The following is a 24240-nucleotide window of genomic DNA, read 5'->3' as shown; positions in this document are numbered from 1 at the left end:
GAATAAAGCAGTCAGTATTTACCCTGCACAGAAACTAAATAACTCACCCAAATCTAATTATCTCTGCACAAGTTACATCTGCCCCCCTGCAGTGCACATGGTTTTGTCCATCTAAGAAGGATTTTGTCAGAAAGAGTGAACTAGAATAACCTGCTTAGTCAACTCCCAGTAATGCACTGCACACTTGTGCAGTCAGTATGCCCTGACTCCCAATGCTCAGCACCATTCATCATTGTCACATTGGCAGATAGGTGAAGCTGCAGCACTAGCCCACTCCCATGCACAAAACCTTTAGCTAAATAAAAAAAAAAAAAACATGACAACCACAGGGAGCCCCTCGTCAGGGGTACTGACCTCTTTTGCCCATGCTTTAATCCGGCCCTGTCCATAATATTACCATACCACTACTGGTGTTCTGAATATAAAATGTTTTATTCCAATGAGTCATTGTACAATGTGTCATACAGTATATCACATAAATATGTATGTAAATAGTGGGTAATCAATGCAATTAGTACTATTCACTGGCAATACTTACTTTGCTGTTCACATAAGATAAAATCAAATCCATTACTTTGTTGGAGACTGGGATCATGAACTTCCGATAGACTGAGGAGAATTCCTTCTTTGTGAATAACTGACTCGCCATGTTCCTCGGATTTGCTTGACAATTATAAGACTCTGCGTAATTAAACAAACAAAAAATATCAGTGTAATGCCCCTTTCCCACTGCAGCTAAAAAACGGTAAATTGCCGATTTTCAGCGCAATTTACCGTTTAAGGCTGCAGTGGGAAAGTGACAGAGTTAAAATACCGTTTAAAGTTAAATGGTATTTCAACCCGTTTTTAAAGCAGAGTCCTACACGTTAAAATAACGTTTAAGAGGCAGTGGGAATGCCACTTAAACGTTATTTAGCCTCCAGGCAGTCCCAGTGCCTGATGAGACCTAGTAGTTCTCACTTTGTGCATGTGTAATGAGTGCACGTGCATAATAAAGAGCCGCTCATTACATATGCGCATATGTAATGATTGGCTCATTAGTATGCACGTGCACTCATTACATATGCGCAAAGTGAGAACTACTAGTTCTCATCAGGCACTGGGACTGCCTGTACCCCGCATGGACCCTGCATGGACCCCCGCTGCCTCCCCACTGCCCTGCATCCCCGTGCAGGAAAGTACAAGGGGAGGGGAGGTGGGGGCACAGGGCAGGTACGGGGGTTAGGCACTCTTTACACTTGGGGGGGGAGGGATTAGGCACTCTTTACACTGGGGGGGAGGGATTAGGCACTCTTTACACTGGGGGTGGTTAGGCACTCTACATTTTACACGGTTCACTGCAATGGGAATGGTACTTAAATGGTATTTAAAACGGTAATCTGCTGCAGTGGGAATGCTAATACCGTTTTAAATACCATTTAAGATTACCAGTACTTTAAACTGGTCTGCAGTGGGAAAGCAGCATAATTGTATATACATTTGTATATACATTTATATACAATTATTATTATTATTATTATTATTATCATTATTATTATTATTATATGAAATTCCCTACAAGTAATTAACCCCTGTCAAAATAGGTATAGAAAAATTTGGCAAGCAAATATTTTTATTTATCATAATGAGCTGCAATGTTACCTAATATAGGAAATATGATCTTTTTTTTTACACAAAATGTTTTGTTTTAATTTATATAACAAATGTGAGCGACGCCGGAATTTTTAGCGGATATTTTCAACATTTCTCACAGCGATGTTGTCACTCAAAGGGTTAAACAAACAATGGAATCTTCACACTGCCCTGCACACCCTAGCCCTACTACCAGGTTATGATTCATTCACACTTTCATATGGAGCCCTCACTATGGGCAGGGCCGGATTTGTCACTAGGCCCTAGGGGCAGCACCTGTCATGGGCGGCACCTGCTGTCACTCAGACACTGACACTAATACAGAGCTGGCGTTCGCCGCTCAATAAAGGATGCAGTCAGTGCAGGAAGGAGCCTCTGCATCCCGATTCCCCACTACTGTGCCTGTCCGCTGCTGCTGCCGCTGTACCTGTCACACTCTGGGCAGCAGCGCCGGCAGCCTGATAGGACAGTCCCGTCCTTCCCTCCTGAGCAGTGCATGCAGGCATATGCCACACGCTGACAGCCTGAAGCTCTGAAACTCCGGAGTCCATCCACCTTCCGGAGTCCCGTCCACACAAGCTGTCCAAAACGAAGCGTTTACGCTACTAGTGATTTATGTTCCTTACAACTTGAGGCAAGGAACTATTCTCCCTGCAGTGAGTGCAGTGCACTCAGGTTACTGGGCCGAACCCTCCTTCCTCTCCTCATGCTGCTGCTGCACTGTGCGGGATGTGTCTGGAGCAGACAGTTTAACTGTTTGCGTCCCTTCTATTAAACAAACAGTAAGTGATAATATATTTTCATGTTAACAGTGTGTTCCTCCAATTGTGTCCCAGAGCTATATATATATATATCTATATATATATATATATATATATATATATATAGATAGATAGATATAGATATATATATAGATATATCTATATATATATATATATATACATACATACACTCTCCCAAGGGTCCGGCACTGCTTGTCCTTGCAGTAGTGTGTATATATTATACACATGTGCATATATACGGGGGGGGGGGGAGGGCGGACGAATATTTTGTGCCTAGGGGCGGCCTGACCATTAAATTCGCCCCTGACTATGGGGTAGATTTATTAACACGGTGCTATAACAGTTCCTGCTTCACCTCATTAGCGAGGTGAAGCAAGAGGGGAGACCAACAAGAATATCAACATCTTGTCCGCCGAAGTGGGGGGGGGGGGGGCGCTAACTCCCCCCTCCGGCGATGTCCCCTCCTGGAGACAGCGCATCAGTTAATACTTCCCCCCCGGCCGGCTTCCTGTGCATGCGCGAGTTCTCGCTACTCACGCGAGATCCCAGCGCAGCTCAGTGCCAGCAGCAGGGACAGCGCTGTATTTGCTGTAGGTATAGGGCATCGCCGCCTGCAGCTGTCGAAATCGATAGCTGCAGGTGGCCGAACAGTCAGCGATGCTGACCGTTTATACATTAGGCAGGAGGCAGGCGCGCGGTACAAAATATCGTAGCTGCGCTATGCCTCTTGCCCCGCACCGCCGCACGTTAGACACTCGCTCAGTGGGTGTCATAGATCAGGGGAAGCGCTATCCCCTGCCATAACGCACTCTCCATTCCAGCAAAAATATACCCCACCTCTTAACATTCAATACAACAAAGACCTGAAAATATATGTGGCAAAAAGATGCAAAACTTTGATACATTTTTTTAACAATGCCATCCCCAGCTGAATTTATAGAAGATGCCCTGCATCTCTGGTGCCAAGGCAATGAGAACCCTACCAACCATCTCTTGGATTCGCACAGGCCCCCCCACAATAGATTTATTTGTGTTTCAACCACAAATTACCAAGGGGGTCCTTATGATCATCATCCTTAACCCGACCTCTACGCTCCTCCCAAGATCTGCGTCTCTCATCCACACTCATTACTCGCTCCCATTCCCGATTGCAGGACTTTTTTCAGGCTGCACCCATTCTGTGGAATGCCCTCCCAAGCACAATAAGACTCTCCTCCAGTCTCCAAACCTATAAACGTTCACTGAAAACTCATCTCTTCAGGCAAGCGTATCAAATTCGAGAACCAGTCACGGAACCTTGCATTCTGGGGGAATCAATGCAATAAAGAATACAGTATCTATCCTTATGTATCAATGCCTATTTCCCTATAGATTGTAAGCTTGCGAGCAGGACCCTCCTACCTTTTGATTGTCTGTAAATACCCTGTTTGTTGTATCACCGTCTCCTTTGTAAAGCACAACGGAATATGCTGCGCTATATAAGAAACTGTTAATAAATAAATCAATCATAAACTGAGCTATTGTTGGCTGGTTTTCCACCTTGTTGTGACCTTGCTGAAATAAATATGTTACTGCAAAATCCAATTATCTTTACCTGAAAGTGATAGCGTGAGATCCTCAGTGTACTGGTCCCAGCATTACCTGTCCTCTATTTACACCTCTAAAGCCCGCCCCTTTTACTTGTCTCCTCTACGGTACTTTTTAGATCTGTGCGTCACAGCAACAAGCCATCCGCATTCTTAAAATAAAACTGACGTTCCATCCTCACTGCTGATCTGCCTTCAGGCATAATTCACCTTTTATTTATTTTAACGCCTTGTAACAGGGCTGGGCCACACCGGCCCTCCAGATGTTGATGAACTACACATCCCAGGATGCTTTGCATTAGTTTTGCTATGTGGCCATGCTGAAACTGATGCAAGGCATGCTGGGATGTGTAGTTCATCATCATCTGTAGGGCCGGTGTTGCCCAGCCCTGCCTTATAAGTATTGCAAATACCAGTGGTTCCCAAACTGTGTGCCTAGGCACCCTGGGGTGCCTCGGGACCCTTGCACGGGTGCCTTGAGTTAGTGGTTCAAATTATTTATAGTCGTTGAAATAGTCAAAACCAGTGCTCATGACTGTAAATCATAAACTATGTGAACAAACATAAGTGAATCATGTCCCTCACCTCATAATTAAACCTAAGGATGACATATAAATACAATTTATATCATTTAATATTGTTTTCTACATTTCTCAATACTAAACTTTTTTATCCTAGGGGCGCCGTGAAAAAAAAAAAAAGATACTCTAGGGTGCCGTGATTAAAAAAAGTTTGGGAACCACTGGCATATACTGTTTTAGGGCCTAATGCCGGGATGGGGGGGTGGGGGGGTGGGGTGCAGTCAAAATCCAGACGGTCAAAATACTGACGGTCAAAATACCGACAACCATTGACCGACGGTCAAAATCCCGTCAAGGTCAGAATCCCGACAAGGTCAAAATACCGACATTTAAAATCCCGACGAGGTCAAAATCCCGACAAGGTCAAAATACCGACATTTAAAATCCCAAAAGGTCAAAATACCGACATATAGAATGTAGACAGGTAAAAAAAGCCAAAATGACTTTCGGTCAACAGGGGTTTTTTCACTGTCTTTCGACCCGATGTGCCGACAGGCGGTATTTCATGCCCTACCATCCACTAGGGTGTGGTGGGAGAATAAAATAGTGTGCCAAGCGCAGCGAGGCCCGTGCCCGAAGCATTGCGAGCGATGCGAGGGGCTGCGGTTGACTTCCAACTGTGTCCATGTCGACTGTGTCGACATTCGGGTTAAAAAACAGTGAAAAAAACCCTGTCGACCGAAAGTCATGTCGGCTTTTTCACTTGTCTACATTCTATATGTCGGTATTTTGACCATGTCGGGATTTTAAATGTCAGTATTTTGACCATGTCGGGATTTTGACCTTGTCGGGATTTTAAATGTCGGGATTTTGACCATGTCGGGATTTTGACCGTCGGTATTTCATACTGAATCCGGATGGGGAACCTTCGGCCCTCCAGCTGTTGTTCAACTGTACATCCCAGCATGCCCTGCTCCAGTTTTGCCATTTGGTTATACTAAAAATGTTACAGAGCATGCTGGGATGTGTAGTGCAACAACAGCTGGGGGGCTGAAGTTTCCCCATCCTTTGCCTAATGTATCAAGCTTTAAAAAAGTGATAAAAGCTTCAAAAAGTGATGAAATGGAGTGTAATAAAGTTTTGACATTTTGGCTTATTTCCTTATACACATACTGTAGGGGCCTTGGAGAGTGATACAGATATATCAGCCAATCAGCTCCTCACAGATTACAGGCTGAAAGTTATGGGCTGATTGGTTGGTACATTCTCCCTCTCTACTAAGTATAAAAACGTAGGGTGACATTTAATAGAGTCTGATTTTGTGTTTTTGGCGATAATTAGTAAACAAAATGGCGTTATCGCATCATTGTGATCTTTACATGTTTCTGGTGTAAAAATAGAGTTAAATAAAAAATTGAAAAAAACAGGACTTAGGTCCGCCCACCAGCCAATGATGATCCGGCATGGGGTCCCCGTCGGGGGGCGGAGCCCCGAAGTAAACAGAAGACCGGACCGTGGGAACAACGTTACTGGGCTCCCGGAGAAGCGCAGAAGACGTCTGGTACGTTTTCTATCCACAGGTACCCCACTATGGATTCTACAGGACAAGGGGACCGATCTACAGTACTATCAACATAGGTGAGTATGGATGAATTGGCTACGTATGAAATAAAGTTTTACTGTAAGTGTGTGTTTGTGTATTTTTTTAACTATTTGTACTGCTGGGGCACTACTAGTCCCAGCGGGCCCTTTATTGCCCCGCATGCTGGGACTTGTGGTTCTTCAAGTCCCTGCATGTGGTGCAGGCTTGCTGGGACTTGTAGTGCCACAGCAATACACAATAGTTTTTCTATTTTTTACACCAAATATCAGCTCAATGCCCACAGCCCAGGGGCATCGGGGACAGCCCCGGGCTTCAGCATGGGCAGGTAAGTTCTGGAGGGGGGGGGGGCCTTCTTTAGATGGGGTCCCCACTTCCCCAGGACCCCTGCCCATGCTCACCGGTCAGCCTGGTGCTGGAATTATAAAATCCAGGGAACCCCTATTTGGTTTGGCCCGTGATTTTAGGAAACCAGGACCGGCTCTTTGAGCCCGGGGCTGGTTATGCTCAGGAGGGGGGACCCCACGCCGTTTTTTCCGCGATTTTTTTTTTACCATAAATCGCATGTTTTGAAATGAAAATGTGCACATTTCCATTACTTAAAATCGCCACAAATCGCACCATATCACAATTTTTTCCCGCGAATTCGCATTTCATTAAATTTGCGGATTACAAGGGAAAATTGCGAGTTCTAAAAGTGCGATTTGCGGCGATATGGTGCGATTTCGAAAAATGCGATAAAATCGCATTCTATTAAATGTCACACATAGAATTTGACGGCAGATAAGAACCATTTGGCCCATCTAGTCTGCCACTTTTTTTTACCCTTCAGGTAATCTCAACCCTTTTTAATCCTTATTTCTTTGTAAAGATATTCATATGCCTGTCCCAAGAATGTTTAAATTGTTCTACTGTCTTAGCCTCTACCACCTCTGATGGGAGGCTATTCCACTTATCCACTACCCTTTCTGTGAAGTAATTTTCTCTAACATTTCCAATGAACCAACCTCCCTCCAGTTTCAGTGCATGTCCTCGTGTTCTATTACTACTTTTCCTTTGAAGAAAATTTCCCTCCTGTACTATGTTAAAACCCTTGATATATTTGAAGATTTCTATCATGTCCCCCTTTCCCTTCTCTGCTCCAAACTATACATGTTAAGATCTTTTAGTCTTTCCAGGTAAGTTTTGTGATGTAGGCCATGCACCATTTTAGTTGCCCTTCTTTGTACACTCTCTAATGTATTTATATACTTCTGAAGATATGGTCTCCAGAACTGGACACAGTATTCCAGATATGGCCATAACAACGACCTATAAAGTGGCATTATTACTTATTTTTTTCTGCTACTGATTCCTCTCCCTATGCAACCAAGCATCTGACTTTGCCTTCTTCATTGCTTTGCTACATTGCTTTCCTGCCTTTAAGTCACTTGAAATAGTGACTCCTAGATCCCTTTCCTTCTCAGTAGTTTCCATTATAGTACCCTTGATACTATATTGAGCCTTTGGGTTTTTGAGTCCCAAGTGTATAATTTTGCATTTTATAGCATTAAACTGTAGTGGCCATGCTCTTGACCAATTCTCAAGTTTACCTAGATCATCAGTCATTTGATTTACCCCTCCTGGTGTGTCTACTCTGTTGCATATCTTTGTGTTATCTGCAAAAATACATACTTTCCCTTTAATACCATTTGCAATGTCCCTAACAAAGATGTTAAAGAGCACTGGTCCAAGTACAGATCCCTGGGGTACTCCACTGGTAACATGTCCCTCCATAGAATGCACTCCATTTACTACAACTGTCTGTTTCCTATCCTGCAACCAGGTTCTTATCCATTTAATTGTTTTATAATCCAATCCACACTTTAAACTTTATTCAGCAGCCTGCGATGTGGGACAGTGTCAAGTGCCTTACGAAAGTCTAGATATGCCCCATCTACAGCCCCCCCTTCATCTATTATTTTGGTCACGGAGTCAAAAAAGTCAATAAGATTTGTTTGGCATGATCTCCCTGCAGACAGTACATAGTGGGTAGTAGCTGACGTACGTTTTGCTGTCTGCTACACCACTGTCAAGGCTCATCCTTGTAACAAGTAGATCTGGGGCAAGGGACAATTCTCAGGGGTAGATTTATGAAGCAGTGATAAGGGAGGAGAAGTGATAAAGTGCCTGGTACTTTATCACCAGCCAATCAGCTCCTGACTGTTAAGTTACAGGCTGGGTTTAAATAGGAGCTGATTGGCCAGTGATAAAATACCAGGCACTGTATCGCTTCTCCTCCCTTATCACTGCTTCATAAATCTACCCCTCAATTCTCAAACCTCCTTGGTTCTGACCCAGACATTTATAATATATTCTGTACATTGTAACTAGAGGTTACTTTTAGAAAGCCAATAAAAACAGTTTAATGGTGCATACCTCAAACCCTGTAACATGACATTTAGGTTGGTACTTTACCTCTCTGCACTTATTATTTTCCAAGGATTAGTACATCTCCCACATAGCATGGGTAGGAACACTTAGGTTCTGGGATACCAGATATCAATAGAATTGGGTAGAGTGAGATTGGAAGGACGGACAAAATGAGAATGAGGGAATAGAGATGAAAATAGGTGAGAGAGAGGGTTAAGAAAGAATGCGGGGGGATGGGGTGAGAAAAACATTGGTAGGGGCAGGGATAGACGGATCTAAATATTATGAGAGCTTGGAAAGGGGGGGAAAGACAGGGCAATAATGAAAGGGGTGGCAAGGACGAAGAGAGAGAGATGTAAAGAGTAAGTAAGAGCGATGGGGTGGAGGAAGAGATGGAAAAGGAGGAAGAGGATGGAATGGATGTCAGAAGAGGGGAGATGGGAATTTGTGGGAAAAGAGAGATGGGACATGAGAGAAATGAGAAGTGGGCAGGAGAAGGAGAGAACATTTGGGAAGGACCAGGTTGAACTATGAAAGGATGAGTGGGAAGGGAGCACCACACAATAGCTAGTGACTCATGAAATGATGGGTCTAAAACACCGGGATGCGGTCATCTATTAGAATGTACTTAGGTCTACAGTCATTAGGTCGACCCCACTAGGTCGACTGGCAGGAAGGTCGACCTGACAAGGTCGACATGGGCCAAGGTCGACATGACTTAAGGTCGAATTTGCATAAAGTTCGACATGAGGAAGGTCGACTGGTCATAAGGTCGACATGGGTTTTTCACTGTTTTTTGAGCCGACATGTGCCGACAGGCGGTACTTCATGCCCTACCATCCACTAGGGCATGGAGGAGGTTATTAAAGCTGAAGCGAGCCACCGTGCCCGAAGCATTGCGAGCGATGCGAGGGTCCGATTCTCATTGCCAACTGTGTCCATGTTGACTGTGTCGACATTCGGGTCAAAAAACAGTGAAAAACCCATGTCGACCTTATGACCAGTCGACCTTCCTCATGTCGACCTTTATGCAAATTTGACCTTAAGTCATGTCGACCTTGGCCCATGTCGACCTTAAGTCAGGTCGACCTTCCTGCCAGTCGACCTAGTGGGGTCGACCTAATGACTGTAGACCTAAGTGTGGTCTGACAGATGTACCGATTCCAAAACACTAGTGTTCATGATAAAGACAAGGGGCCTAATTCCGGTTCTGACTAAATGAGCTCCTTAATGCCACTGCTTAATGAGCTGCTTAATGCCACCCTGCCGAATGTCTTAGCTGACATTCATTTCCTCTGCAGATCACCGAAGGTGGGGCAGGCTCTGATACATTTGGAGCGGGTGCTGGGATTTTCCCTGCTCCGGGCCATTGTCCGCCTCCTCCCCTACCCGTGTGAACACCTCGGCCACGTGCTGTGAAATATTTAGGCAATTTTTGCAGATTCTGAAGTTAACCCTGGTAATAAGCAATGGGCTGTTTACATGTTTTAGAAAATACTCTGAAACTGATACAATCAGGGCCATCTTAACAGCAGTGTGGGCCCCTGGGCAAAACAATGCACTGGGGCCCTTACCCATTCTCCCCTTCTAGGGGTGGGGGGTGCTATCAGCAGCAGCTTTGATGTCCCACGGGTGGCAGGGGTTGCTCTTTCTTCCACTCAAGTCAACATGTAGGACCTGGAGCAGGTGGTGGGAGGCTGAACACTAAGGCCCCATACACACCAGAAAGATTAGCTCACGATTAGGGCTAATTTCGACCGTTGTAACGACGGTTGTGCATGCATTGTGGGTCAATCGTTCGTTTTTCACTCACAATCAGGATCGTTTGCGACGGGATGCGCGCTCCCGTCACGTCGTGTGTCGCATTGGAGATTTTGCCTCCTGCAGCAGAATCTCCAATCCGACCGCAGGTCGGGTGCTGATTGTATGCACATCTGAAGCACATTGTGTGTGCTCCCGTCGTACGGACCGTCGTTCCAATCCGGCTTGTTTATAAAGACACTCCCACCGCAGATTTACTAACGATCCGCACATCCGACGGTCGTACGACCATCGTTACCGATGTCGGATCGTTAGCTAATCGTGTGCACCAGGGAACATGATCGTTCCCTAGTCGTTTACCGGCAGCGGGAGAGCGCACCAGGAAAGTGCACGCCAAATCGGTAGCCGATCGTTAGACGATCCTGGTCGTTCTGGTGTGTATGGGGCCTAACGTGTGGAAGGGGGCACTGAGCTGAATGAAGGGTCCCTTGTAAATGACTTCCAGGGAGGTAGGGGGTGTTTTATACGCAGTGGAGGGTTGGATAATGGAGTGGGCTTAATATTCGTAATTTTCCAAGGGAAGTGCAACTGCAGATATCGCCATTATCTGGAAATAGATTTCTTAGCCTAGTATAAAAACCTAGAGTCCCAACTTTCAGGAGGTGCTGGGGACTTGGGGATCAGAGATCAGGAGCCAGAGCAATCCATTGACAAATATATAAAACTGTACACCAGACGTTTGGAGCTGGAAGGCTGATATCTCTGGTTCTAGGCATAATAGAGACAAGCCGCTAGTGTCGACAGAAAGGAGAGAGTCCCAGCTTTTGGAATATACTCTCAGAAAAACTCTAAGTCAGAGAGAACCTGAGAAATATGACTGGGAATTGCAATCAATGGGTCGGATGTGGACTGCTGCTTTGAAGTTGGATATCTCCAGTTCCCCAGGGATGATTTTCAAAATTCTGGTATCCCTGGAAAAAGGGATACCAGAGCACCTGTTACATCTGCCCCCCTGCAGTGCACATGGTTTTGTCCATCTAAGAAAGAATTTGCCTCTAAGAGTGAACTAGAATAAGGCCCTTAGTCTGGTCCCTGAGGGCAAATAGAATCACAGGGGTACATTTATGGGAGTTCTATTGTAGATGGGTTGTTTCCCATAGCAACCTATTTTTTTTGCACCTTCTAGAAGATAATAGAATCTTATTGGTTGCCCATAGCAACATCCCATGGCAATAGAACTCTCGTCTTCGTGAATAAACCCCACAGTTCTGTGGCTCTATATTGGCCTTGATGTTTGTTATTTACTAACCAGAATTCAGATGTATAGGAAATAGAAATGCATAAAAAGTGAAAAAATCTGCAATGTACAATGTGAATATACAATGTCCAAATGACAAACTAGCGCTGGGATCTAGATCAGGAGTAGGCCATGGACCTCTCGCTCTGCCCCTCCACAGGCCACTTTATGCCATCAGACCTCCCATATGATCCTTACATGCCATCGGACTCCTTCATCAGTCAATTATATGCCATCAGGGTAAACTGCACGCGCTTAGTTTGCCAGCAGAACCCTTCACATGTTCTGTATACATACTGTATACCATCACACTCCCTCACATGGTCATTATACACCATAACACTCCCCCACATGCCATCACACCCCTCTTCCTTGATGCCATCATAACCCTCTTCCCAGATGCCCCTTATATGCCATCACCATTACCTTTATGACTGAGGCCCCTGCAGAGAGACAGCATACCTTCCATCTCTGGCACCTACTGACTGTGCTTTATACAGATGTAGAGCTGGTGACCTCACGTGCCCTGTCACACTTTGGCCCAGTGTCTGAAGCCATTGTCATACCTGGTCCTACCTGGTCATGATAATTGTTTACAGTCAAATGAGTGTCTGTTACGATTGGTGAAATGCAGAACCTGCAGGCGTGCATTGGTACCGTACATCTATCCCTACTGATGAGCGTACGGTGCCGGGAGTATATATTTCCTAGATTCTGTTTTATGTCCCCCTGCCAGGAATTGCGCAATGTCGTTTGCTTAAGGTTGGAACTAGCAGAACAATTAGCTAGGTGTGCCTAATCCCGTGTGATCGAATTTGTGCCATCAATTTGCCGTGGTAATATCAGCTGTCATATCTGGTTTATTGTAATCCTACAGCAAATCGGTTCCATGTCGACTCGCTGCACTTGCCATGCATTTGGCATGGTGCCTCGCTGTGGCACACTAATATATTCCCTTTATATTCCCCTTCCATGTCCACTGGGATGATAAAGAACAGATGGAGCCACTGTCACCTATCCCTATAATAGGATTAAGTGAGTCATAGGATTACTCTACTAATCCCCTACTGTATTGTTCTATGTATTGTATTGCTGCTGAGAACAATAGGATAGCCATGGTGAGCCACAGCCTACAGAACAAAGTTGAGAGGGGCTCCATCGGTGAAAAAAAAATCCTAAAAAAAAAAAACATTTAAGCACCGACCATGTACATGTCGACATTTGACCTTCTGTCAATGTCGGCCATTAGTGATCAAGCTAGTTATGGTTGACGTAGACATTGTCAACCTGTCGACCGGATACCCGGTAAATCAGGGTTTGCTCCTTTTTATATTGGGTATTTCATTGGGTCGACTCAATTTAGGTCAACATGCATTGTTCTGAAAGTCGACAGGCCATAGGTAGACATCTGAAATAGGTCGACAGTGCTAAGGTCGACAGGGCTGGTAGGTCGACACAAGCATTCGGTCCAATGTGGCAAAGTCCACAGTCAAAAGGTTGACATGAGTCATGAGGTTTTTTGTCCCGAATGTCAACATAGTTGACATGGACACTTTCAAAGTATACCAGACACCCCTCGCATGGCTCGCCATGCTTCGGGCACAGTGCCTTGCTGCGCTTGGCACACTATTCTTTTATTCCGCAACACCATAGTGGATGTCGGCACATGTCGGCTCAAAAAAAACACATTTTGACTGTCAACCTTGCCATTGTCAACCTAATACTCGTGCCGACCAGAGCCGGCCTTAGGCATAGGCAAACTAGGCAATTGCCTAGGGCATTTGGAATGCCTTGGGGCATCAGCAGCTTCTGCTGATTAAAATGATATGCAGCATGCCTATATTCTGTGTGTGAGTGAGGATGTATCTGCATATGAAATAGTGTATTCATGGAAATCACTGTAACATAGCATTCTGTATGCAGGTAGAGCCACAGTCGCACACAGAATATAGGCATGCTGCATATCATTTTAATCATCGGAAGCTCCTTGTGTGTGCTGGTCATAACAATGCAAATAAGATGAATTTTCAGCAAAAAAAGCACCCAACGTTAGCAGAACTGGCCAGGAGCTGCATGGCCTATTGAGTCAAGATATATGAGGAAACATCTGTATCCAAGCAGAGGCAGAGGTCACAGTGTTAGCGGCTGTGCGAGTGCTGTCTGCGGGTGGGTTGGTTGTGCAATAGTGTTCAGCATATGTGTAAGGGACATTATGTGTGTCATGTATAAATGCATTAATAATGTGCGACATAACAGGCATTATGTGAGTCATGTGTATATGAGACCTTCCTATTCTGTGCCACCGGATGCTGGGGGCCATCACTGGTCGCTGCCTGATGTGGGGTGCTGCTGTGGGGGGTCAGTTGCTGTGGCCAGGTAGGTGCTGGCTCCCTGCCGCTCTGGCTGTTGCCCAGGCGACACTGGGTACTGCGGCCAGGTGCTGGGTGCGAGGCCTAGGCTCTCCTTCACTCCTGTGGCCACCAGGACTTGCGGCCACCAGGACTTGCGGATCAAGGAGGCCACATTGGCCGTGGAGAGGAGAAGTGCCTGGTCCCTGGAGAGGAAGCCCAGGGTCAGGGGTCAGCGCTGCTGTCGGGTGCCGGAGACTGGAGCTGTCAATCTCCGCTACATCCTCTCTCTGCTCTGCTCCCACGCGCTGCTGGCCACGCTGCTGGCTGCTCTTCCTCCTCCTGCCCCATCGCCACGCAGCTTCACTCTCCTTCTCCTCCTCCTCGTCGCGCTGACCCCCGACCTCGGGCTTCCTCTCCAGGGACCAGGCACATCTCTCCATCTCTCCACGGCTAATGTGGGCTCCTTGTTCCGCCCCCCTACACAGGCACAACGGGGATCCACGGCACAGAGGGGAGCGGGCGAGCAGGGCAGGGGAGCCGGCGGCAGAGCTCCGGCGCCAGGTGACATGTTGGCGCCCGGAGCAGGTGCTCTGCCAGCTCCGCCCTAGCTACGCCGCTGATTACTGTGTGGTATTATCAGGGGTGCCGAGAGAAATGGGTAGGGGGTACAAATTACCCAGGCCAAAGTCTGATAGAAGGGCCCAGTGGGGGCCCCGGGCCCCCTCCCCTTAAGTGACAGCAGCAGCTCTTCTCCTCTGCCCAGCACACACTGCTTTGTGCTGGGTTGCAGTGTGGCCATGGAGGTGCTTAAAATACAATATTTTCTCAGGATTTTTTTCTAAGGGTATAATGTGAATAATGTGAGGAGCAGTGGCGTAACTAAGTTTTGGGCGCCCCCCCGCCGTTAGGGGGGCTCCCCCCCCCACCCGCTGCCGCCCCGCCAAGCACCCCCAATCCGCCGCCGCCCATGCAAAAACCCCCCCCCCCCCCCAATCCCCTGCAGCCTTACCTATCGCGCTGGTCCCGGCGGCTCCAATCTTCTTCTGCTGAGGACCACCACAAAATGGCCACCCCCATACAGCAGACAGTTTCAGAGAACTGTGTGCTATATGGGGGCGGCCATTTTGTGGTGGTCCTCAGCAGAAGAACGGAGCCGCCGGGACCAGCGAGATAGGTAAGTCTGCGGGGGATTGGGGGGGGGGGTGTAACTATAGCACCGCAGCCCCTGGCGCCCCCACATGCACAGTGCCCCCCCCCCCGGTGGCGGGGGCTGTGGTGCTATAGTTACGCCGCTGGTGAGGAGTAATGTATATAAGGTAAAGTGGTACTACTGTGTGATGTAACGTGAATAAGGGACACCATCGCATGATATAATGTGAATAAAGTTGCACTACTGTGTGGCATAATTTGAATTGGGGGTACTATTGTGTGGCCATGCCCCTTCTCAGCAAGAACACACCCCTGTTTGGGCTGAGCATCGAATGTGTGCACTGTTTCTATTTAAAATATTGCAGGTAGGAGCACCAAAATGATGACTGCTATGATGAGGGTTGATGGTGCTGGGAAAGGGGAGCAGGGTCAGAGGCGGAACTAGTGGCGGTGCTCGGGGGCACCAGCCAAAATCTTGCCTAGGGCGTCATTTAGGCTAGGGCCGGCTCTGGTGCCGACCTTCCAACCCTGTTGAACTTTGCCATGTTGACCTATTTCAGTAGTGACGGTGTAGCTTTATAATATTAACCCTAGGAGCCAAGGATGTGACAGGGTTTCCAGTGTTTGCTGCAGGGCTGCGCTGCTCAGTGGCAGAACTCTGGGAGGCAATGGATGGAGTCACCTGCCGCTGGGCTCCTGCTTCCAAGGGGGCACTTCTCCTCCCCTGCTGGATCAAATCAGTTAACTTAAAGCCAATGATATCCCTTCTGTAGCTAAGTTCTGTAATATATTTGTTTTCTCTCTCTCTCTCTCTCTCTCTCTCTCTCTCTCTCTCTCTCTCTCTCTCTCTCTCTCTCTATATATGTGTGTGTGTGTGTATAAAACACATATTTCAGAACAGACACATATTATATTGTATAAGGTTGTATGTGTGTGTGTGGGGGGGGGGGCACCAATATATATCTTGCCTCCGGGCAACTGTGACAAATTTACGCCACTGGCGCTGCTATTTATGTATTAATAGCCATTTCATCAATGGGTTTGTAAAATGTAACAATGAGCCCTAGAGAACACGGTTATAAAGCCAGCACTGGCTACTGTGTCTGGTGGCTCAGCTGCATTACACCGAGGAGAGGACTGACTGTATCTCTGCAGATCCCCCTCCTGTCCTCTCTCCCTCTCCCCCCTTGTGGTGAATGGGCTGCTGCCTGTGCAGACAATCAGTGCATCAAGTGATTTCAGCACATTCTTCTTCTGGTAGAAAAGGGGGAAAATGAAGGATCCGGAAACTGCAAAAAATTCTGCTCTACAAAAGGAGGGATCTGATCCCAAAACAAAAGGTATGGAAATGGCATTATGGGTCTACGGGAGCTATGCCCGCATGGTACGGTATGTATGTCTATTTATATATGACCTTCTGTATTGCTCTCCATATGGAAAGTCACACTGCATACTGTATGTAGAGCACTGATCTTTATGTTCTGCCTGCAAGCATATAAATAACAGCAGACACACAGACACATTTTATTTATTTGTTAGTAGTCCTGGGATTTCCATAGGCAGGAGAGGACATACAGCCGTGTAGAACTGTAGATGTAACACGTATATGATGGCAGTTTAGTTATAGAATAATGAGATAACAGGTGCAGATAGCACCACTGCATTCATTGTGTGGGCATGCACCAGACAGCATTACCTTATGCTTTGTATAGGAAGGATGGAGGTACAGTATCCTGTATTATGTACGGGTGGTCTATCTCTGGGACAATGGATAGAGCCGGTTCCTTCTTAGCCAAAGCCAAATGGCTGACATGAATCAGGGGGAAATTTACAAAGATGTCAGAATCTACTTCTTTATTTAGCATCCTCTAGAACAGGGGTGTCAAATTCAAATTCATCGGGGGCCGCATCAGCAGTTTGATCACCCTCAAAGGGCCGGTTGTATCTGTAGGACTATGTGTCCACTCTTTATTATCATAATAGTGTCCTTCATACAAGTATGTCCCAAATAATACCACTGTAACTCAGCAGTAGCATTTCCCTCCTGCTATTGCTGTGAACTGCAGTGCATTAGGGCACACGGTGCCTGCACAGGGGGGCAGCACTCAGTCTTAGGGCATATGTCCTGCTTATTATCATGGGACACAGCAATTAATGATGGGCTGCAATGTGCCAGTCCACACACACACACACACACATAGGCAGAGAGTTTGACACTTACCCGCTCTGATGCGTCCACTCCAGTCTGAGCTGCTCCACCACCAAGGACACAGCTGCGCTCTCACACAGGCACATTTCCCCCTCCCTCCTGTGAGTAGCGCTCCCCGCACTATCTATCCAGGAGTGGGGGGCAGCGTGCTCCCGGTCACTGTGCAGTGCACACTCAGCAGTAAGTGACCTGGAGCGCACAGCAGCAGCAGCACCATTCACCACGACGGACCTGCTCTTTTCTCTCTCTGGCTCCTATACAGCAGGTGGGAGCGGAGGAGGGGTTGACAACCGGCGGCACTGCGCTAGAGGGCAGACGTTCTCTGGCTTGTAGGCTGCCGCGCATGCGCTGAAGAGGCGGCTTTCTTGTTGAAAAAAAAATCGAGAATAAAAGGTGAAGGCTGGCGGCGGCTGCGCGGGCCACATGAAGAGGTCTGGCGGGCCGGATTTGGCCCGCGGGCCTTGTGTTTGACACCCCTGCTCTAGAAGATAGCAGACAGGATCTGATTGGTTGCCCATAACAACATCATATGTGAAGTAGAATACACATCTTAGTAAATTTCCCGGAGGTAGTCAAAGGTAGTCTGTCTAACAACGGAGCAATACTGTGTCCTATTAGACAGCACACTAATACCCCGTTCTCACTGCCGCAAAAACCCGGGTATTTGCCAGGGCAAGCAGTAATTTCCCATGTCCTTCTCAGTGTGAAAGGGTCTTTGCGAAATCTGTTGAGCAGACAAGCTCTGTGCCCTGCCAAATATCTGGCAAGAAAAACCCGGGATTTTGCAGGGGCGGCTATGAGAACATGGTATAAATAGTACATAGCATTATTACAGATGTAGCCACGCTCACCATTGCCTCGCCAATTGCCACTTGCTACTCCCGTAACAATCCTATCGGCATGCGCGTTCATCTAATTCGCTCCCGCGGCTCATCGTTCAACAATATCGCAGAGTGGTAATTCCGCGCTGTGGGTGCAAATTTGGCACGACAAACAAGCACGAGCGGTGGGATAGCGCAAGGATGACCATGGCCACATACCGGTATGTATGTACCCAAATTGTATCAAATAACCAAACAGATATCCCTCAATGAATTGTAAATGAAACGTATATCACTTTAACAACCGATTAAAGTGTGAAATAAATTTGCAGTGTTCAAGGTGTAAAATCTATAAAGCTGCAGCCTTCGAAAAAAATAAACAAATAGATACACAAATAAATAGAAAATAATAAATAAATAAACAAATTAAAAGATATATATATATAAACAAATAGATACACAAATACATAAATACATAGAAAATAATAAACAAATAAATAGATATATAAACAGAAAATTATAGAGAGAATGATGAACAAATGAATAGAAATAAAAAGATAAATAAACCAAAAATAGATAAACAAATAAGAAACAAAAAGATACATGGGGGAAATATGAACAAATGCATCTGACTATTGCGAAATCTGTGTCTTGTAACTTACATGTAGCAATGTGCTTACAATTTATTAATCATGACAAAAAAGGTATCGGATGTCTGAATAGTACACCTGTGTTCTAGAATGCCTGTGGGAGAATGGGTGGAGTAGTTCTGTATGTACGTCTGTGCAGTATTTTAGCCACAGGGTTAAAGTGACACAGAGGCATACTGTTGACAGGTTACGTTGTAGGGATGAGTAACACAAGGGACTGGCATATACAGTACATGTCAATGCAGACGTGTAGAATTGGAGGGGAGGAGAGAGCACAGACGTCTGCAATGACGTGAAGTGAGAAAATAGACCTGCTAGGAATGTGTGGGAGAAGCAAAGGATGAGGTGTATAGTATATGGCAGTGTGAAGATGCAATTATTTTGCATCAATTTAAATGAATTGACTATATTTATTTACAGGCTTTCAATAAATAGTTTGTTTCAAATGTACTTCTTGTTAAAAATGTGGAGGGTTAAAACAATAATACCCCTTTTACACTGAGGCAAAAACACCGGTTTTTGCCTCATGGACCCGGGGGGGTCCGCGTCGGTGTAAAAAAGGGTAGCTAAAAAAAACATGGGTATATTTCCCCGCGAATCCTACCCTGGTTCTGACCAGGGTGGAACACTGGGAGTACCCTGGTGGGGGGCAGTGTAAACGGGTATACCGGGTCATCAATGGGGGAGCCCAACCTCCGGACTGCAACATCCTGCAGTCAGTAGGGAGGTTGGGCGGGGGGCGCACACAGCCTCCGCTAACTGACTCGGAGGGGGGGACTATGCACGGAGGCTGGGGGCATCCCTGCAGCTTAACTTGCTGCTGGGCTTGCCCCCAGCGTGATGATCAGCGGTCCCGGCAGGGCGATCAGCGGTCCCGGTGCTTGCAGATGATGTAATCTCCAAGCGCTGCCCCTGTTTACACAGAAAGTCGGCACCGCAGTGTATAAGGGAAAATCTCGGATCCGACTCAGATTTCAAACGGGTTCCAAATACCAGATTGGATCGGGAATTTTGGTGTAAAAGGGGTATAGGTGGTGGATGCATTCATGAAAACATTAGACACTGCTGTGGCTCCAGGTAATGTGGTAGAGCAGGCATGTCCAAACTATGGCCCTCCAGCTGTTGTGAAACTACAAGTCCCATCATGCCTTGCCACAGTTTTGCTATTAGGGAATGCTAAAACTATGGCAAGGCATTCTGGGATGTGTAGTTTCACAACAGCTGGAGGGCCACAGTTTGGACATGCCTGGGGTAGAGCATGGGGCGGCTAAACTGGCCCTCGAGATCTACCAACATGTCATGTTTTCCTGGCCACCTGTGGATCTGTAGAATGTGTCGGTTGGGAATGAATGCAGCACATGATTTAAAATGTGACAGTTGGTAATGACTGCACGTGTGCACCAGCTAGGTGATCTGGGAGATGTGACAGTTAGTAATGACTGCACCTGTGCACCAGCTAGGTGATCTGGGGAATGTCACAGTTAGTAATGACTGCACCTGTGCACCAGCTAGGTGATCTGGGAGATGTGACAGTTCGTAATGACTGCACGTGTGCACCAGCTAGGTGATCTGGGAGATGTGACAGTTAGTAATGACTGCACCTTTGCACCAGCTAGGTAATCTAGGGAATGTGACAGTTAGTAATGACTACAGCTGTGCACCAGCTAGGTGATCTGGGCAATGTGACAGTTAGTAATGACTACAGCTGTGCACCAGCTAGGTGATCTGGGGAATGTCACAGTTAGTTATGACTGCACCTGTGCACCAGCTAGGTGATCTGGGGAATGTGACAGTTAGTAATGACTGCACCTTTGCACCAGCTAGGGGATCTGGGGAATGTGACAGTTAGTAATGACTACAGCTGTGCACCAGCTAGGTGATCTGGGGAATATGACAGTTAGTAATGACTACAGCTGTGCACCAGCTAGGTGATCTGGGGAATATGACAGTTAGTTATGACTACAGCTGTGCACCAGCTAGGTGATCTGGGGATATTCACAGTTAGTAATGACTGCACCTGTGCACCAGCTAGGTGGTCTGGAAAACATGTTTGGGCAGGCCTAGGGTAGAGAGTGTTACACGTGTGAGTGGAGCATGATGTGAGACATGTTAGTGGTAATTGTTGACAATAGGAGTTGGCAGGGCTGCCACAAGGAATTTGGGGTTCGGGACTGATTTCCAGTCCGGGCCCCTCTCACACAAGGCTGGCAAAGAATCCACAGAATCCTCTGCTGGGACCAAAGAATGGGGCAAAGCCCAGCCACAGCGCAGAGGACTAGTGCGGGTCCTTTCCCCAGCCCCCCCACTACCCCCGGGCCCCCGCTCACCTCTGGAGTATAGTGACTTAGGGGTCTCAAGGTAAAGTTCGGCGCTGAGCAGGGAGAAGAAGTCGGAGGGCATGGCTGCCCGGCCATTGGGAGATTTCTGGCGGGGAGGGGGTTGGCGGTTTGGTAAGTCCCGGTCATCGCTCCAGTCTGCTCGCACTGACCGGAACCAATAGCACGCCCCCTCGACTGGTAACATAGCGTACAGGCACGCGGGGGTGGGCTGATCTCTGCACAGAGTGCTCCGTGGAGGGGGGCGGGGCTGAGAAGAATGACTGGCAGGCGGCGGTTACCATGGCCAGACATGAGCATGAACGCGATGGTGATGGTAACCAAGGGAGGAGCTAGTCCCTTGACAGGCACTGATGTCAGATGTGGGCGGGGTTTTGGAGGGTAAAATGAGCTGCCAGGCCCTTCCAGAGGCCGGTGCCTGGGACAGCTGTACCCACAGCAGCCCCCTATCTGCGGCCATGGGAGTTGGATCCTGCCCTACATAATAAGGTGACTCGGAAATGTAGCTGGCTCTGAGTGTTCACTTCATTTATCATATAATTGGCAATTAGGGGAGGATTCAAGTGATCTAAAAACAGTGACAATCACTAATTACATGTGAAAGGTAAGGCCGGTATAAACTGTGATTAGCAAGTGACACGTTGCCAAGAGAGACTCAATAGAACCCAGTAAAAGGAGCGTTCTTACGCCTATATGCAGCGAGGAGGATCCAGCTGATGCTGCAGTCCAGCAGCTCTCTAATTAGGCAGGAAACTGCTGAGATCTCCTGATGCCGCAATGCTGGATCACTCTGTAGGGGAATATGTTATCCCCATGGCAACAGCCATAGGGGGCCTATTTATTAAAAACACAGAACTGTTCTCTGACATTTTGGCTGGAGAAATCAACAGATACCATTTACCCGCACTGATGGACTATTAAACAGCCGGGAAATCAGTGATTTGTTACTATCGCCGCTTTCACACAGAAGAGCGGTTTACCGGGTCAAGTATTTTTATCGGGTAATTTGCAGATCAACCCGGGTTCTCTTTCTGGGTCGGAATTCCCGGACATCGATAAAGTCATTAGCAGTGGCGCACACAGAGAGGGTTTCTGAGTACCCATAAACCTCCATACAGCTCAATTTTAGTTTATTACACATTTTGCGGCCCGTAATTTAAGCCCAGCCCCTCGTCATTAGGCTCCACCCCCTTCCTGAAGTCCCGTGGGTTGTGCTGCAAGACTTCCTGCTCTGTTCCCCCTAGCCTAGCTGCTGTTCCTTTTGACCTGCGTGGTTGTCCCTCCACCAACCAAGAGTACCAATTATTGCAGGGCTGGGCAACACCGGCCCTCCAGATGTTAATGAACTACACATTCCAGGATGCTTTGCATTCGTTTTGCTATGTGGCCATGCTGAAACTGATGCAAGGCATGCTGGGATGTGTAGTTCATCAACATCTGGAGGGCCAGTGTTGCCCAGCCCTGAATTAGTGTTTCAGCTATCAGCATCTGCAGACTGCTGTCTTCCTGGTGGCACTTGTAAGTGATCAATTTATATATTTTAATTGTTATTTATCTATTTTAAATGGATCAAAACTCCTCACAATGGCCCTAATTCTGATTGAGTCAGACGGGTGCGTGTTCAGTCGGATGGCCGATGTATTCTGCTTGCGCATGTGCAGAGGCATTTCTGCGCATGTGCAAATGCCGCGCACATCCGAATACGGGGTGAATTCCATACAGAAAAGGATTGGTCGGAACAATCCGAACAGGGGATAGAGCGGGGCTGTTTGGGCTCATTACCATATGCGTACGCCCCACGTTTCATGGGCGTTCCCATGAAAATGCTGGGCGTACGTATGGTAATCCGGCCGTGATGCACGTGTGGGAGGCGGACATATGACATAGCCAGATGCCAGCTGCCCGCCCATATCCCTGCGTTCGCACGGAGAAATGTCTGAGTGGTCTTGAGCATTCGGAGCTGCCTGACCACTTGGTCCATCATTCGGTGGTCGGCGACCATTGGAGGATGGGGGAGGTTCCCACAGATGGAGGAGGTGTCCACATGAAACATCCACTCGCAGTCCGTTCGCTCGGCGTCTGACGGTGTGAGCGATCCGTACAGTAGGCGGGGCTAAGAACACTCGGCGTCCGAGTCAACTAGTACAAGGGCCAATATGTATTAAATATATAATGGCATTTAAATGTGTCCCCAAATGGTGGACTGTGATTATATTTTTAATACATACTGAATTAAGACTCTGGGTGCTGATGCTTGTTTTGTGCTTTGGAATTATTATTACACACACACACACATAGAAACACACTAGTTCAATATACTGGGAACCCTAATATCCCTTTCACATTGCACAAATAACATGGGTTGGTCCCAGATTGGTGACATGTCGACCTGGGTCAAGGTGCGGTGTGAAAGCACCACACCAAATTACCTGGGTCGACCAACCCAGCATTTCGACCCGGTTTATAAGAAGGGTTAAACCCAGGTCGCCCATTTTTTGAGGATTAATCTTAAAATGCCGGAACGGGTCGGAACCGTTTTTGCAATCCCGGGTCCGACCTGTTTGCTATGTCAGTCTCTACCCACATGCTTGGCTCTGCCCATTTCTGGATACCCCCCTTTGCAAATCCTGTGTTTGCCCCTGATTAAGTCATTATGTCATTAAGACCAATGTCTGGAGGGGTGATGATCCTGGACTATACAATGTCCTGGAATAGGCAGCTACTAGCCAATAGTCCTGTAATGTCACCCCTCTGGACGGGTGGTTGGTATCCCTAGGTAACCCTGGACAATAGGTTGATAAGGGTAATAGTCGACATGAGGTCTTTAATTTTTTTTCGCTTGGTGAGACTGACAAGTGTATACGACATTACACTAAATGGGAGTCTATGTCAACATTTGTCGACATTGACATAAAGCTGTGAAAAACTCATGTCGACCTTTTCATGCGTCTACCTTTTTTCATGTTGACCAATTGGGGGTCCATTTGCTCAAAAGTGAAAGAAAGATTTCAACCTTTTCATGTACCGACTATTTCCATGTCAACTTTTTGCCATGTCGACCGATACACTGTTGAACCTATGACCCACACCCCTGATTCAAATGTGCTTGGAGTAACTATTACTGCGGCTTACA

General features: G+C 47.0%; 2 protein-coding genes across 4 annotated transcripts in view; one reads left to right on the top strand and one right to left on the bottom strand.

The window, feature by feature from the left end:
• The window catches only part of LOC146020906 (uncharacterized), a 49091-nt gene extending 31608 nt beyond the window's left edge, over positions 1–17483 (bottom strand). The window contains exons 1-2 of one of the 2 annotated variants that reach the window (XM_083154502.1): positions 17313–17483; positions 539–681 (exon numbers count right to left, since the gene is read on the bottom strand). In XM_083154502.1, the coding sequence (XP_083010628.1) occupies positions 539–649 (111 nt within the window). In that variant the 5' untranslated portion in view covers positions 650–681; positions 17313–17483. The remainder of the gene's footprint in view (positions 1–538; positions 682–17312) is intronic. The other variant, XM_083154501.1, reaches the window with a different exon arrangement.
• MREG (melanoregulin) overlaps positions 16165–24240 on the top strand; it is a 52745-nt gene continuing 44669 nt past the window's right edge. The window contains exon 1 of one of the 2 annotated variants that reach the window (XM_083154504.1): positions 16165–16431. In XM_083154504.1, the coding sequence (XP_083010630.1) occupies positions 16365–16431 (67 nt within the window). In that variant the 5' untranslated portion in view covers positions 16165–16364. Of the gene's footprint in view, positions 16481–24240 lie in introns of both variants that reach the window. The other variant, XM_083154505.1, reaches the window with a different exon arrangement.

Source organism: Crinia signifera, chromosome 7, assembly GCF_055691185.1.
Source record: "Crinia signifera chromosome 7, ASM5569118v1, whole genome shotgun sequence".
In the NCBI taxonomy this organism is placed as follows: domain Eukaryota; kingdom Metazoa; phylum Chordata; class Amphibia; order Anura; family Myobatrachidae; genus Crinia; species Crinia signifera.
Note: the sequence above shows the minus strand (reverse complement) of the source record. Positions and strands in the feature narration are given on the sequence as shown.